Here is a 15,672-nt window from a genome sequence, read left to right as displayed (position 1 = left end):
GAATTTCTGTATGTGTGCATGTGTGTGTGTTTCAATGGCACAGAATTCACAGTGCGCTTATTTGGGGGCAGCGCCCTAGCTTTTCCATGCACTGGAGCATGCATGGATTGCAATAGTAAGGGAGATGAAAGAGCCAAATCATGTTAGCCATAGTGTATGCAGGCTAATGATTATGAAAATGCCAATTCTGTAGGAGAATTGGGTCCCTTGGATTGCTGTCTCATGCAGAATAAACCCTGGGATCTCTGTATGATTAGGGACAGCAACAGTGAATAAGGGATAATGGTGGGGGTAGATGGATACAGGCAGCAATTCTTTACCAGGGCAAATAGGGCACTCAGAAATCCCAATTCTCTTCCCCACAAATATGTAAGGGAACTGCAGAACAAATTTATCTCTCTCTGGTTTTCTGGACAGCTGATGTCATGGTTGAATGAACCAAGGGATGTATGGACAATGGTAGCAAATGGGAAGGACATGGAAGATTTACAGAGGAGTGGGCCATTACAGAGGAGAGAGATTATTATAGTGTATTGCACTGAAAACAATATTTTTACTCAAAGGGTTTTGTAAAGCTGGGACATAAAGCACAGATATGGAAATAGCACAGCTAGGAATGAGACCTATGAGTCTTGACACCAAGGCCTCTAGCCTAAAGTTCATTTACCTTGAGCTCCACACACCACATTCCTTCTCCCATCTCTTCATCCTCCTTTCACCAAGTCTATGCTAACCTGGGATTCCTGACACCCAATACAAGCTCCTGCATACAGTCTCCTTTGAAAGAAGATGCCTTACCAGGGTCTAAGGCACAGGTAGCTATGTGCATTTCCTTATGTAAAAAGTCAACATGGTACAAACAAAGCTTTCCTATACCCTCCAGATGTTTTTGGGCTACAACTCCCCAAGGCAGCATTGCTAATTGTCAGGGATGATGGGAACCATAGTCCTAAAACATCTGGAGGTACTAGTTTTTTTACCCCACCCTACCTAATTGCTTAGCCTTACATGATGAGCCTAATACTGCCATTAACCACTTTTAACAACTCCATCTGCATCAAGGCTAATTAGATTTTTGCCCCCATTCAGAAACGATTCATCAGTGTGCTGCTCTTCTCCAGCCATAACATGATCATTGCAAATCATCCCATGATAGGAGGCATGGACTGCAGTGCGGACTCACAATGGTTCCATATCTTCCTGTGACTCTCCACAACTTAGGACTGGATTTCAGTATTTCATTGAGAAGTTAGCATAGTGGTGGCTTTTTCAAAACATGGTCACTTGTGCCTCCTGTCTGAAGAATAGCAAAAATGCAAGAGGTATTCTGCGAACGCAGCCTGCACCCTAACTGCAATACCACCAAGTCTCTTCAAATTTGTCCTAAGGAATTTTATTCTTCTCTGACCAGCATGTACTTAGTTGAGTTGTTGTTGTTTTTCTTATCCTGGGGTTGTCACAATTAACTGAGGCATGAAAGTAGTTAGATACCAAGGATGACTTTCCCTCTAGGTGGGAAAAAGGGCTTAGCTTAGTAGTATAACAAATTGTTTGCAGGTCTTGGATTCAATCTCTGGCATCTCTGATTGAAGGGTCTCAGGAAACAAAAGCTGGGAAAGGCATTAGATAGGCTAGATAGACTTGATTTACTGCAACTTTGCATATTCTTATAGAATTGTAGAGTTGGAAGGGACCCAAAGGGTAATGTAGTTAAACTCTCTGCAATGCTCCTTTTTGACATTTATGTGCAGCAAACAGCAGTTACTATGACTATCACAGCATATTCGATTTGTGTGGAGGGCCTCCCATCTGTATCAGCATCTTAGCAAGTATGGCAATACAGTATAGTTTGTTGGTACTCACAGGCTTTAGCTTTCGACTGTTCCAGGAGACAGGATATAGGTCAGTGGTGGAGTATATGCTTTGTACATAGAATGTCCCAAATTCATTCACATGCATATGCAGTTAAAAGGATCAGGAAGCAGATGATGGGGGACGGGGACTTCTGCCTAAGACCTCGAAAAGCCACTTCCAATCAAAGTAAGTGAGCAAACAATACTGGGCTTCAGGTAAGCAGATGAAATTCAGATTGTTCATATATATTCAACACTGGGCTGACTATTAACGTGTATGTGCCTGACAGGGCAGGACATTTTCTTTGTAGCCTTTCAAATCTTCTAGTTGTTAACTGGTGGTTGGGTTTTTTAAAGCACATTTTTTTACCTTTCACCTGCCCTCTTTCCATATCTTCCATATCCACTATCCAATGTATTGCTTCTTCAGTTAGATAGCATTCAAGCCAAATAATTCACGTTTCTCAAACAGCTACTGTTTTGGTAGCATATAGTCATACTCAAATTATAATAAATGATTGCAGATCTCTGAGAAACTGTAGCCGACAATGCGTTGCATTGTCATATTCGTATTCAGCACCTCAAAATCTATAAGAAATGGCTACTTTTATCTCAGAGGCATGACTTTTGTCAAAAATTGTTATGCAGTGTTATCAGCCTATGAACTCTTCTGCCTCTTTGGCTGCAGGAACTGAGCGAAAGGAGATGAGCGGCAATACCGAGAGTGCCTTTAATTATCCAAGAACTCAAGAGCTGTGACAAAAAGATGAGTGGAAAGAGAACACTTGGTTTCCCACCAATGATAGAGGAACAGAATTTGGAATTTCAACAGTAACAATATCAGGTTGCAGTACTTCTTATAGTGGTCCTGTAGGTGCAAACTTTCTTTAAAAGTTTGGGCAGGGTTTTTTGTTTTTTATAAAAAGAAGTATATATGTTCTAATTTCTTCAAATCCAAAGCAATTATCAATGCCAGGTTAGTACAGCAAAATTTTTTGGAGATTTGCACTGAAGAGAAAGTCCGTTTGCCCTTCTGGAATGGGCGGCTTTGCAGGCAGGCCCCAATACGCTCTCGTGAACCGGCATATGACAGGCCGGATTGTTCTCTGATGCCAAATTGACCAATGGCAGCAGGGCCTTGTGGGTGTTCCCCTGGGCATGGGAACAACTGCCCAATGGTGGCACTTGACCCTGCGCTCAGTGCCAAGATAAACAGGCAGCCTGCCAGGGCATTTGGCCTCTTCTTCCTTTTAATCAAATTGTAGGAAGATTGAAGACCTGGTTTTCTATTCAAATATAGGCTGGCAAAGTAGTCCGGTGGTGCAAAGCAGTGACTGGATAATTTATTTTCCTGCAGAGCAACTACCATGGAGATTCTTCACTTGTTCAAGCCAGCTAATTGACAGGTGACTGGCAAATACATTTTCCAACAGCTTTCATATGAAGATTTAATTGTCTGACCTACATCGTAGATGTGCTGATATCAACATAAGACAAAATCAAACTAGAAAGCATTTTTGCAACCTCCATGTGTGGGGTCAAAATATTAGCATCAGTTTTTGAACCAATCATTAAGAACTGGGGTAGTTGTTAAGAACCAGTATGAATGCGACAAAGCAATGCCTGCAGCAATTCAGATTCACTTTTAGCCCAAATCTCAGAAACAGTCATGGTTCAACGAAAGTCAATATACAATTCCTTATGGAGTTGCTGGCAGACTTGCACCCTTTTGGAGATTACACAGAGGCACTGGTTTATAAATCAGGGTCTTCTCATGGAGCCTATTCACACGCCCATAATTTGCTTCCTCCAATGAATGGAATTCTCTTTCTCCTCTTGCCCATTCCATCTCTCTCTGCTTCTAAAAAAAATCACATCCTCCTCAAGACTACTGTAGTAGTCACAGTAGTATCAAAACATCAGAGTGATTATTGTTACTTCTTCAAGTTTAGTCCGCATGCAATATTCTCCATCAGACTTACTGCTTTAAAAGTAATTTTTTCATTTATACATATTGTCTCTATTAAGCATGTTCAGCTCATAAGATACAGTCAAACTGGCTGAGAAATTCATGTTTTCTCACTGAGTAAGATTATGACCATTCCAACAGAAGAATAACACCCTTCCCCTGCTCCTAAACCCAAATTAAAACATATCACAAAAAGGATCTACCAAGATGTTGAAAGAGCTGTCATGTTTACTTCCGTAGCAAGATGCAGTTGGAGAATGATCACACTTCTCTTATGGCTTCCACTTTGGTTACCAAAAAACGCAGGAACCATGTGGAAGGGGTAGAATTACATGTGAAGAACCACACAAGCACCAGAGATCGGAAAGGTGTGGTAGCACTTGCATAGCTGTGCAATTCACCCCTCCCACAAGGTTCTTCCATTGGCAGAGCAATGTGAGCAAACTGACCTCATCTCTCCCAGCACTCTGATCATTTCACGTATGTTTCAGTGCAACGATTGGTCTGATATTATAGTCTGAAGGAAGTATTAGTTGCTGGCTGCCATCAGGATACAGTAGTATAATCTTCCATCTGAAAAACCTATTTCAGTTACTGCCTCCTACTCACCATGGCCTTTTCAAACATTCATTTTACTTACTGCTCTTGCTTGGGTGGATTTGAGTACCCTCTCCCCAAATCTTCCTACATTTCTCATCCTATAGTGGCATGTTCACTACACAGTTTCTGTGGCATCAGACTGCACTGAAACCTTTACTACAGAGTCTATCCCCACTGATAAAACTGGCAGAGTTTTGTATCTTCCCCCTTCTCCCCACACTAAACTTGCAGAATCCAAGGACCCTTTCAAGTGAGAGTGAGCTTTTCAATACCTGTGCCATGAACCAGCAATAGAAACCCAATGGTTCAGAAGGGTGAAAGAGAGACCACACACATAACATAGAAAATGTGAGAGGGGAAGCTCTGGGTATGAGTGGTAGACTTAGGGAAGAAAAGGAGAAAGAAGATGTAGCTTGATGATCAGCTGCTGAGATGCATAAAAGGTTTAGGGTTAGAATATGAAGTTATGGAGGAGCAGAAGGGAAAAGCTTCTGATAGGTTAGAACTGCATTGACAGAGAAGGAGGCATGGAGCAGCAGAGAGAAGGGGGCAGAGAAAAAGGTTAGTTGCTGTTAATTCGTCTCTGGTTAAGAGTAGTGAACTACTTCCCCTTAGGTTGTGTTCTTTTGTAGGAAGTTACACCGTTATGGAGGCAGAAGCACTGAAAAGGCATGGGTGTCTGTTTTAAGTTATGCAAAGAGATCAAAAGAGCCATTAGAACAACTACAAGAACTTCCCCACCTCCCTTATTCTTTTATAGGCAGCCGGAAGGGCATGAGAGAGCAATCCCAACTGCAGAATGAACTGCAACCCATAGGCAAGTTGGTTGATGGAGCCCAAGACTTGAGTCTAACTTTTACCCAGAAGTAGCTCTACCTGGGCATGTGTTCTGTTGCTAGCCTGTACATGTGTAAGAGGTAATAAGTATAGTCCTGCACTTCTAGGCTCTTGTTAACTGGCAGCTGAAGGTGAATACTGTCTGTCTTGCACAAAAGTCTGAACTAGTAAACTGGTGCTTAAACCATAATAAAACTCTGTGAAGACCCGCATAATACAAGCCCAATTCTACCAGTTTCAATTCATTTCCAGAAAGATGGTTTTTCAAGTGCCAAGCACACTAACACCTGCAAATCATGTGCCATGTGTTCTAATCCGGACAATGATTCCCACAAGCTCAAATGGCAGGTTGGTGACTGAGCAGGCTTAACATGGGTAGCATACCCTAGTGTACTGAAAAAGGATCATCATTCAAAATCCTATTTTTCATTATTCAGTAAAAAGGACCATCAATCAAAATCCTATTTTTCATTATTCAGTATTGTTTCCTAAATTTATGCTTCTGTACTAAATTGCATTATCAGCTGCTGCCATATGAATGCAGCACCAAGTGGCCATACCTATGCCATGGTTAAGGAAAGTGGTGTAGATCAAAAGTGATCTCTAGGATACATACAACAGAAAAACTTCAATTATGAAAAAAATGCATAGCAAGTGAGAACTCTAATTGCATACTGGTTAAATACTGAATTAAATGCTCAGAACGAGCTTTATAAATCATTATCAGCACCAAACTAGATGTGATGTTATTTATTTTATTTATTATTTATTAATTAAATTTATACCCTGCCCTTCCTTTCAAAGAAGCCCAAGGCAGTGAACCACAAGGGATAAAATAATAAAACCATCTTTAAAACAATTAAAGTACAGATGCAGACTGGTAAAGATCTGCATGGGTATGTTCGTAGTAGGGGTGGGGAGGGGTGGCTAACACCCCAGAGGATAGGATCACACTTCAAAATGACCTTGACAGATTAGAGAACTGGGCCAAAACAAACAAGATGAATTTAAAGTATTGCACTTGGGCAAAAAAAAATAAAAAATGAGAGGCACAAATACAAGATGGGTGACACCTGGCTTGAGAGCAGTACATGTGTAAAGGATCTAGGAGTCTTGGTTGACCACAAACTTGACATGAGCCAACAGTGTGACGCGGCAGCTAAAAAAGCCAATGCAATTCTGGGCTGCATCAATAGGAGTATAGCATCTAGATCAAGGGAAGTAATAGTGCCACTGTATTCTGATCTGGTCAGACCTCACCTGGAGTACTGTGTCCAGTTCTGGGCACCACAGTTCAAGAAGGACACTGACAAACTGGAACGTGTCCAGAGGAGGGCAACCAAAATGGTCAAAGGCCTGGAAACGATGCCTTATGAGGAACGGCTAAGGGAGCTGGGCATGTTTAGCCTGGAGAAGAGGAGGTTAAGGGGTGATATGATAGCCATGTTCAAATATATAAAAGGATGTCACATAGAGGAGGGAGAAAGGTTGTTTTCTGCTGCTCCAGAGAAGCGGACACGGAACAATGGTTCCAAACTACAAGAAAGAAGATTCCACCTAAACATTAGGAAGAACTTCCTGACAGTAAGAGCTGTTCGACAGTGGAATTTGCTGCCAAGGAGTGTGGTGGAGTCTCCTTCTTTGGAGGTCTTTAAGCAGAGGCTTGACAACCATATGTCAGGAGTGCTCTGATGGTGTTTCCTGCTTGGCAGGGGGTTGGACTCGATGGCCCTTGTGGTCTCTTCCAACTCTATGATTCTATGATTCATCTTAAAAGGCCTGATGAAAGAGGAAGATCTTCGTTAGGTGCACCTATCTACTATTTAAGGAAAGGGAATTCCAAATGGTAGGGCCCAATTCTGACATTGTACAGGATGGACCTTCTGAGGAGGCCCTCACCTGCAAAGCACAATGATTGACTAGGTATCTAAGGTGTAAGACAATCCTTTGGGTATCCTGGTCCCATGCTGTATAGGTCTTTATACAGCAAAACCAGCACCACGAATTTAGCCTGGTAGCTAAGCACCAGATTTTGCAACAGCTGCAGCTTCTGGACCAACCCCAAAGGCAAGTACACTGAAGTAAGTAATCCAGCCTGGCGGTCAGGATATTCTGATCCAGAAATGGCTGTAGCTGTCTTACCAGTTGAAGCTGGTAGAAGGCATTCCTAGCCACTGAGGTCATCTGGGCCTCTAATGATAAAGATGGATCCAGGAGTATCTCCAGGCTACAAACCTGCTTTTTTTTTGGGGGGGGGGGAGTATGACCCTATCCAAAACAGGCAATTGACCAATTATCTGGACTTGGGAAACACTCACTACAGCACCTTTGCCTTGCTAGGATTCAGAGCTGGTTTACTGGCTCTTATCCAGCCCCTAGTCCAGGTACAAATCTATAGCTTGCACAGTCTCTCCTGATGTTACAGAGCAGAGCTGGGTAGCATCAGCATACTGAGGTCACCTCACCCCAAATCTCCTAATGACCACTTGTCCTTAGGTGCAGAACAGGCTCCACAATGCCTGGGAGGACACTCAGGAGCAACTAGGATCCCATATCATTGGGGGGGGGCAAAGAGGACCATGGGGTAAATTGCACTGTCCTCGCCTTCCTTGGTGACCTATCACTTTTCCATGGCTTTATCTCCCTCACTGAAACTGAAAGTGACTTTGTCTTATCATTGCATAGGCTCTCATCATGTGCAGGAAGCCACACATGCATTCTGGTCCCTTCACACTATCCAATGTCTCTAGGATGCAGGGGGGTGGGGATAGATGGGGGCACTGCCTTTGTCCTTGGGACTCACAGTGCAATTCTTCTTAAAAAGAGGTGCCAGAAATCACCCCAAACACCTCCCCTGTTCTATCAGAAAGGCAATGGAGTCCAAAAGAGAGGTCCCAGAACTGGAAAAAAAAGCCCTGGGAACTCCCAATGGAGCTCCTTAAGGGATGATACCATTTGCTGCACAAATGTTCCTGGGCTTTTATGTTTCAGTGTTCACTTGACAGAGGAACAAATTGTGAGGACAGTGGCTTTCTTACTATCTTGTTTACATTTAATTTCCTGCTGTTTTGAAATATTGTGAAATTTATCTGGAATTTATCCAGATAATCTAAACCCAGATACAAGGAAATTAACTGATCCCTGCAAATTACCTCATCCGTGAGAACCAGGGCATGGAGTCTGAATAACGTGCTTCTGCCTTTGTGCTACCTGTGCTATCCCCACATTTCACATTACTCACAGGAGGTTGATCAGGAATTCCTGGGAGAGCTCTGTTCATACCGTGAAAGACACCAGGGGATTTTGGGTCCTGGATACTGCTGAACATGTGAGGTGCATTCATGAAAGTTGGGAACCACAGAAACTTCATCTCATTGGGGGGATTTTGTCTGAAATGGATGAGTGTGGGCAAACTTCTAGTTATATGCTACATTGTTCACCTGCATATATGGGCAGTTCAAGTGCATCATATGCTTTCAATTAATGGGTATAACATTAATTTTCTCTGCAGTGTTCTCTATATTGACACCAAAAAGCTCATCAACAGTCATATGTACTATGCTGCAACCTACCCCTGCAATGTGGTTAACTGGATTTTAACAGAGATTCAGGAGCTCCACTACAGTGTCAAAGGGAAAGATTGCCCAGGTAGAGGAAAACTGATGAATAGATGCACAGGGCCATGCATTTTACTTATTTAGAAAACATTTCAATCCAATGGCATCAGCTCTTTCTGGAGAGTGAAGGTAATGGTGACTAATATCATTTTGACCCCCACACTAGAAGCGGACACACTGGCCTGATCAAAAGTACTCATAGTGCCATTAAATGTGTTTTGGATCTTTGGTCTCTCTTCCCCTTCCGGCTTTGTTCTTCCCAGTTCATTCTGTATTGGCTGGATAGTTTCAGAGCAATCACAGCTGTTTAAATTGTTTGGGTGGGGGGGGGGGAGGCGGCGGCAAAGGGAATGGGAGGTGAAACATTTTAAAAGCAGTGTCTCTTCTGCTAGATGCAGGAGGACAGGGTGGTGGCACTTTGATGGAGGATTTTGAGTAGGATCATGCACCTTGGAGTTGTTTCTTACCCACCCAACATTTATTGGCCATAATGGAGTCTCTGAAACATGAAACGCTAACGGTACTGAACGGACACACTGTTACTGCTCAAGAAATTGTATTGAGAAGGGGGAAGAAATGTACAAAAATTATAGCTTTTGTATTTTTGTTGTTGAAAAAAAATAATTAAAAATGAAGCTAACTTGAAATATGCCTTGTTTATTTCTTAAAAATTATTCTACCTTATAAGCAACACGGGCAGGGCATTTCTTCCCTAGCCCCAGGGGTGGAGACATGTGTCTCAGCATCTCATACATGTCCATGAAAGTCATCCGGCCCCTGGGAGCAAAAAATTAAAAATAAAAACAACCAAAAAAAATTAATAATAATTAAAAAAGGAAAAAATACACAGAAAAATAGAAAAGAGAGAGAGATGCAAAGAAGAGAAAAATATTGGAAATCAATTGGAAAAGAAAAAAATGGAAGATAAAAATGTAAAGATTACTGTGCTGCTTGTCAGCCAAGAGTTCAAATATGCTTGATCTTCATGGACGACTGGGAGTAGAAAGATGGCTCCTCAAACTGGCTGTGATCCAGCAAAATGCTTAAGTGCAAGCTCCGTACTTACAGAGCTAGCGTTCCCATTGCAAAAGGGACAGGTTTAACTTAAGCATGTGCCTCCATCTAGTTTACTCAGCCTCAGGTTATAAATGCAGACCACAATCCTCCATGGGCTTATAGGGCCAAGGAGTGCAGAGTCAGGTCCTCTTAGTAATGAAGATCCACAGAAAGAAGGAGAGAAAGAGAAAGACAGATTGAGATGAGAAAGCCCCTCTTTGCCAATGTGGGAGGAGGGCAGAGTGCAGGAAGAGAAGGTGGAGGGAAAGGGGGTGGTGGAAAGAAGTGGGGAGGGGAGGGGAGGGGAGGGGGGGAAATGGCAGAGGTGTCAATGGAGTCTCTGTCCTCCCCAAATGAAGTATTAATGTGCAGAGAGTGGTGGAGGTGAGTAGAGAGAGAGAGACTCATAGAACCCTCCAGGCCTAGCTCCAGCTAACAGCAAGCAGAGATGGTTCAAGGTAACCGGTATGCTCCATGCGTTACTGGTCTGGGTGGCAGCATCATTTCACGCATTCTGTTGGCTAATTACATTAAATTACTCTTGAAAGTGCAATATATAGAGATAGGTATGTGTACAGATATATATAGATATATATATATGAAATATATATATTAAAGAAATCATAAGCAACATTCATTCCGTTGATGCTAGCAGGTTTTAGTGTAAGTCAAACCTTGCAAGCAACCCTATGAGGGCATTTCTTGCCTAAGCCCAGGGGGGGAGATATTACACGTAATAAACTGTACATATCCTTATAATGAATTCGGCCACTGCAAGAAGAATACACGGGGGTTAGTGCAGACGCTACAGGGCAAGAGATACACATACACTGTCATTAACACACAGAACATAGCAGGACTGCCGGCTAGAGACCTTCAGTCCAGCCAAACCACACCCCCCCCCCAGGGCTTATGGAGAAACTGTACATTCCCATAGGTGGCAGCAGGGGGAAAGGGGCTTCTCAGAGCTGTGCAGCCCAGGTTTTGCTGCAGCTCTATTGGGTTCTCCATCAGTACTGGGGAAAAAGATGAGCCAGTACCATTTTCATTAATATATAGGGTGACAGGAAGATAGGGGAATGACACACAACTATGCAGCATGGTGAGATTTATCAAAGATCATGTGTCAAGTGTGAGCTGAGGTCCCAACTTGGGTATGTCTTCCATTAGGCATTGCTGCCTTTCTGTAACTCACAATGGACGTTCTAAAACCAGTCATTGTGCCATGGACTCTAGGAGCCATGGGCTTCCCATTCCAACATTTTTCTTCCTTATTAATAAATGCATAGAAACCAGTGCTCAGGCGGGGGCAGACCTGGTTTTCCTGCCCCTGCATGGCACAGGCTCCCTGATGAACACTCCCTCAGCTGGGCTTGGCAGGTTTTGCCAGTTAGGGCTGGCAGCGTAAACAAACACATTAAACCTGGACACAACGGGCATTCATTCTCAACAGGGCACAGGGGTGACAAACGATACCAAGAGAACGCTGGGTGGACCTTCTGTTAGGTGCCAATTATCACAACTCTGCTCACTGTGCCTGCTTGCAGCAGCAGAGTGCTTGGCCTCCTCCCCAGCAAACCATAAAAAAATTACAAGAATAGTTACACACCAGAATGGTAGGCCAGGCCCTAGCAGGCACACACATACACATGCTCTCTCTCTCTGTCTCACATACATACACAAACATACAAACAAACAAACAAACAAACAAACAAACACCTCTCTACAGGCCAACATTTGAGAAGTGTGTCATTTATAACTAACAGAGCTATTGAGCACATTTCTTTAATGGCTGAACAATACGTAACACTGGTAGGTTCTGTGACGGCTTCCATGTCAGTACCACAATAACCCTTTTTTAGCTCACATACTACTAACATGACACAAAACATGAAGCATAGCTGCTACCATCAGGGGCTTCACTGAGATAACTGTCTGGCTCAATAAATAAATAAATAAAAATTAAAAATTGTCCAGTAGCACCTTAGAGTCCAACTAAGTTTGTTCTGGGTGTAAGCTTTCGTGTGCATGCACACTTCTTCAGATACACATGTCTGGCTCAAGTGACACTAGTGATGTTACTCAGTTTTCCTACAGTAGGGGCTACATAGCCCACTAGGTAGAATAGGGAAATGGCAACAGGTATCCCTGGGCACAAGGGGCCATACATCATGCCCTTTTGAACATATGGGATAATGTAAGGGTGTGCGTGTGTGTGTGTGTGTGCGTGTGCGTGTGCGTGTGTGAAGTTGACAGAGTCCAGCTGCAAAAACCTAAAATTAAAAGAGGAAATGTTAATCAGAGATAAACCTCCCCCATATCTGCTTCTTGCAATCTCTTGTTCCTAGTGAGACCCACAGAAATTAGCCAACAGGAATGGGAATGGCAGAGTGGCAGTGGCCACAGATCCACACTGACTGGAACTCAGCTAAGGTGGGTGACTCACAATGGAGCTGCATGCAAACAGGGGCAGTGGCTCCAGTCTCTGCCTCAGATTAGGCTTCTGCCTTTCTCTCACATCATTACAGATAAGGACTGTATCTACCAATATGACATCATATCTTCGCTCTGTTAGAGTAGAACAAGCATAAGACTATTTTTCTTTTGTAGTCCTAAATATTGTTTCCCTTCCTGAGATGAACAAAAACACAGGGGTCGATGCTCCTACCAGCCAATGCACTTCTTGTGTGAAAGTAATATAGAGAGCATAGGTGTCTTAGCTTTCACACTGCTAAATCTCTTTCCTAATAGAGTTGGAATCAGCAGGACCCAGGAATCTTAAGCTGTAGCCTCGCTGCCCAGCTTCTAAGGCCTAATTCTTCCCCATCCCCTGCCCCTGTTTTCCTTACTAAGGAGAGTTTTCCCCAAGCATGGATCAATTTGATCCACTTTCCCAAGCTTTTGCTTGGTGTGGGGCAATGGCTGTGAGTACAGTATTGGGAACGGCCAGGTAGGCATGTCCTTACCAGGCAGCAGGATCATACTCAGCCCACACACGCACATACTCGTCCAGATGGTGGGGCCCCAAAATGGAAGAATCACGTGTCAGATACTCAAAGTTGTCCATGATAACAGCCACAAAAAGGTTCAACATCTGCAATATCAAGAAGGTACACAGATGGATACAGACATGTTAAGTAACTGGTGAAATGCTCAATAATGCTGAGAATTATCATCTTGCTGCAAACCAAGGCTTAGGCCCAGAGTCTATGTGACCTCAAGTAACTAGAGAGAGGGACCAACATGGCAAATGGTGGCACACCCCTTCGCCTCCCCCCCCCCCACATTGCATATTAGCAACGGTAACATGAACAAACTTATATATGCAGATATGCAGGCACAAAAGTAACATTTTAAAACTTGGAATAAGCATACCTGTGAGTAGAACAATACAACTCACCATTTACCTGCTGACATTCTCTCTTACACATACATACAATTTGCCACAAAGCAAAGGCTGCTGCCTACCTCAAGCTACCTCCTGTGGTTGCAACCACCACTGCCACACTAGATCATGCTTGGGAGCTGCAGGTCCTTCTTGCAGCTACCAAACAGCCTGTTCCTCATTTGAGAAATGAAGCTGCAATTCACTCAAAAGCTGTCCTTCCCTGACTCTAGAGTGCAAATGGCAGAAAATCATATACTAACAGCTAACTGAATTCTCTGAATATTGGCTTGTGGTTCGAGGACCCGACCCCCGCAATGTGGAAAGAATACACAAGGACACGTGATATAAGGTTAAAGGGCAAGGAAAGGCCACAACTTTATTGATTACATCAGTGAAAAGGTATTGGCTTAGGCATTGGATTTCTCAAACAAGTGGGTTTATTCACCAGTAGGTGTAGCCTGTTGATGCTAATACAACTATAGGCTCTCCCCTGATGTCACCGAGGGTCGTGCCATGGCCTCCCGCCAAGCAGGCATCGGACAGAATACATGACCACCAGATTCCTTTAACGGAATACCCAAAAATTGAAGGCATAGGCGATGGCCACACCTAGCTCTTTGACACAGCACAACACATTATTCCAGTGCCTAACCTACCCACCAATACCACAAAAGTTGTGACGATTGCTACGAGGTAGGCGAAAAAACCAAAAAGCCTAATGCCAAATGGAAAAACTCCTACCAGGCCCCCTAGACAACCAGGGCGACCAACCTAAGGTCCATAGCAAGGCCAATGAACTAAGTCCTAACTCAAAGGGAGTGGAGGGTGGGTGACTCGCGGCGAGACGATGAAGAATGAGGCCAGGGAGAGGCTGGCACCGCAGCAAAAGGCTGCTGAACCCCCCCCCTCTCAGGCACCTGGTTGGATGCCTGCCGAGAGGCGTGGGCACCAGCCAGGTGAGGTGGAGGCAGGGGGCTATCGCCTCCTGCTAGGGGCGGAGCTCGGGCTCCCACCCACAACCACTCCCCTCTCTTGCAGGGAGGAGGGTCTTTATGAAGCCAAAACGGTATAATCCGCACACAAGCAGGTGTGACAGAAAACCCAAGGTTTGCAAAAGGACAAAAAAACTTCTTTTTTTAAAACCATAATTTCCCATTTTTGTGTTCTCCCCCAGGTCTGCAACAACCACCAGCTAGCATTCCTGAGCAAGCATAGCCCTCAGTGTATGTTGCAGAGGAATCAACAGTTCAATGAGGACTAAGCTTGCTCAGTAGCCATGGAATGTTGCCTGATGGTGGGAGGAAAAACAATATGGAAAATCAGAGGGGAGGGGAAATTAAATGGGGTATCCTGAAAGAGCTCTTGGCTAGCTGACTAAAATCCTGAACTGGAAGACTCCATACTGCAAGTACTACTTGTTAGCTACAAAATACAGCAGCTCTTCATTCGAGTGGAGATACCACACTGGGTTTTATTGCTTCAGAGCTTCAGGTATCCTCTCCCACTAGTACCACTAATTGGTGAGAGAACAGATGTTGACCAATGTTGGGGCCATTCCCCAAGCTCCTCCTTCACCAATCAGGACTGACCAACCATAGAGGCAAGCTAAGCAACTGCCTAGAGTGCCCTTATTCCTGGGAGACAGATAAAGATACTTGAGTGTTCCTGCTGGAATTGCTCAGTATCTACAGCAGTAAAAAAACACACTTAAAAACCATTAAAAACAGCTCTTTTTACAAATGCAGAGAGAAGGGGGAATATAAGTAAATTTTATGATCTGATTCAAGTTACAGAACAAACAACCAGTAATTTTATGGAAAAAACTGGAAAGCATATGGGTATGAAATAAATACATATAGATGGAAATAAATATGAGCTCATAGTCTTCAAAGGTTATCAGCTGATTTAAAGTACGATTATTATAAAAATCAGTATTAATGGGACTGTGCCCCTTATAAGTTGAATTTGATATAGAATACTGATGAGGACAAACTGTCAGAGATGTGGGGAAAGAAAAGCTGACTTTATACATATTTTTGGGGTGTGTCCTATTATTCAATCTGTTTTGAATACAATCCTTAATACTACCATGGATTATCTTATGCATCATTATTTTAGGACTGTATTTTTAGGATTTTTAAAAAATTCATAAAACGACTTGGAGGTGGTAGTTAATTTATTAACAGCCACAAAAATAACAATTGCCAAGTATTGGAAAAGCGGAACACACCGTCTTTATTAGAGTGGATAGAGAAGGTATGGTTTATCATAACAATGACTTAACTTATTTTAACAGAACACATGTAAACCAATCAAACAAAATAATGGAAAAATGGGCAATGTTCATTATGT

The 15,672-nt window shown here is 43.2% G+C and overlaps 1 protein-coding gene across 5 annotated transcripts in view; it reads right to left on the bottom strand.

Annotated features, from left to right (window-relative positions):
* Positions 1-15,672, bottom strand: part of CACNA1A (calcium voltage-gated channel subunit alpha1 A) — a 259,247-nt gene that overhangs the window by 36,242 nt on the left and 207,333 nt on the right. For all 5 annotated transcript variants that reach the window (XM_083717889.1, XM_083717890.1, XM_083717887.1 and 2 more), the window contains 2 exons: positions 12,899-13,026; positions 9,557-9,653 (listed from right to left, as the gene is read on the bottom strand). In XM_083717889.1, coding sequence (XP_083574015.1) covers positions 9,557-9,653; positions 12,899-13,026 — 225 coding nt within the window. The remainder of the gene's footprint in view (positions 1-9,556; positions 9,654-12,898; positions 13,027-15,672) is intronic.

Source organism: Podarcis gaigeae, assembly GCF_964106915.1.
Source record: "Podarcis gaigeae genome assembly, chromosome: 2".
Taxonomy (NCBI): domain Eukaryota; kingdom Metazoa; phylum Chordata; class Lepidosauria; order Squamata; family Lacertidae; genus Podarcis; species Podarcis gaigeae.
This window is presented reverse-complemented; position numbering and strand designations above follow the sequence as displayed.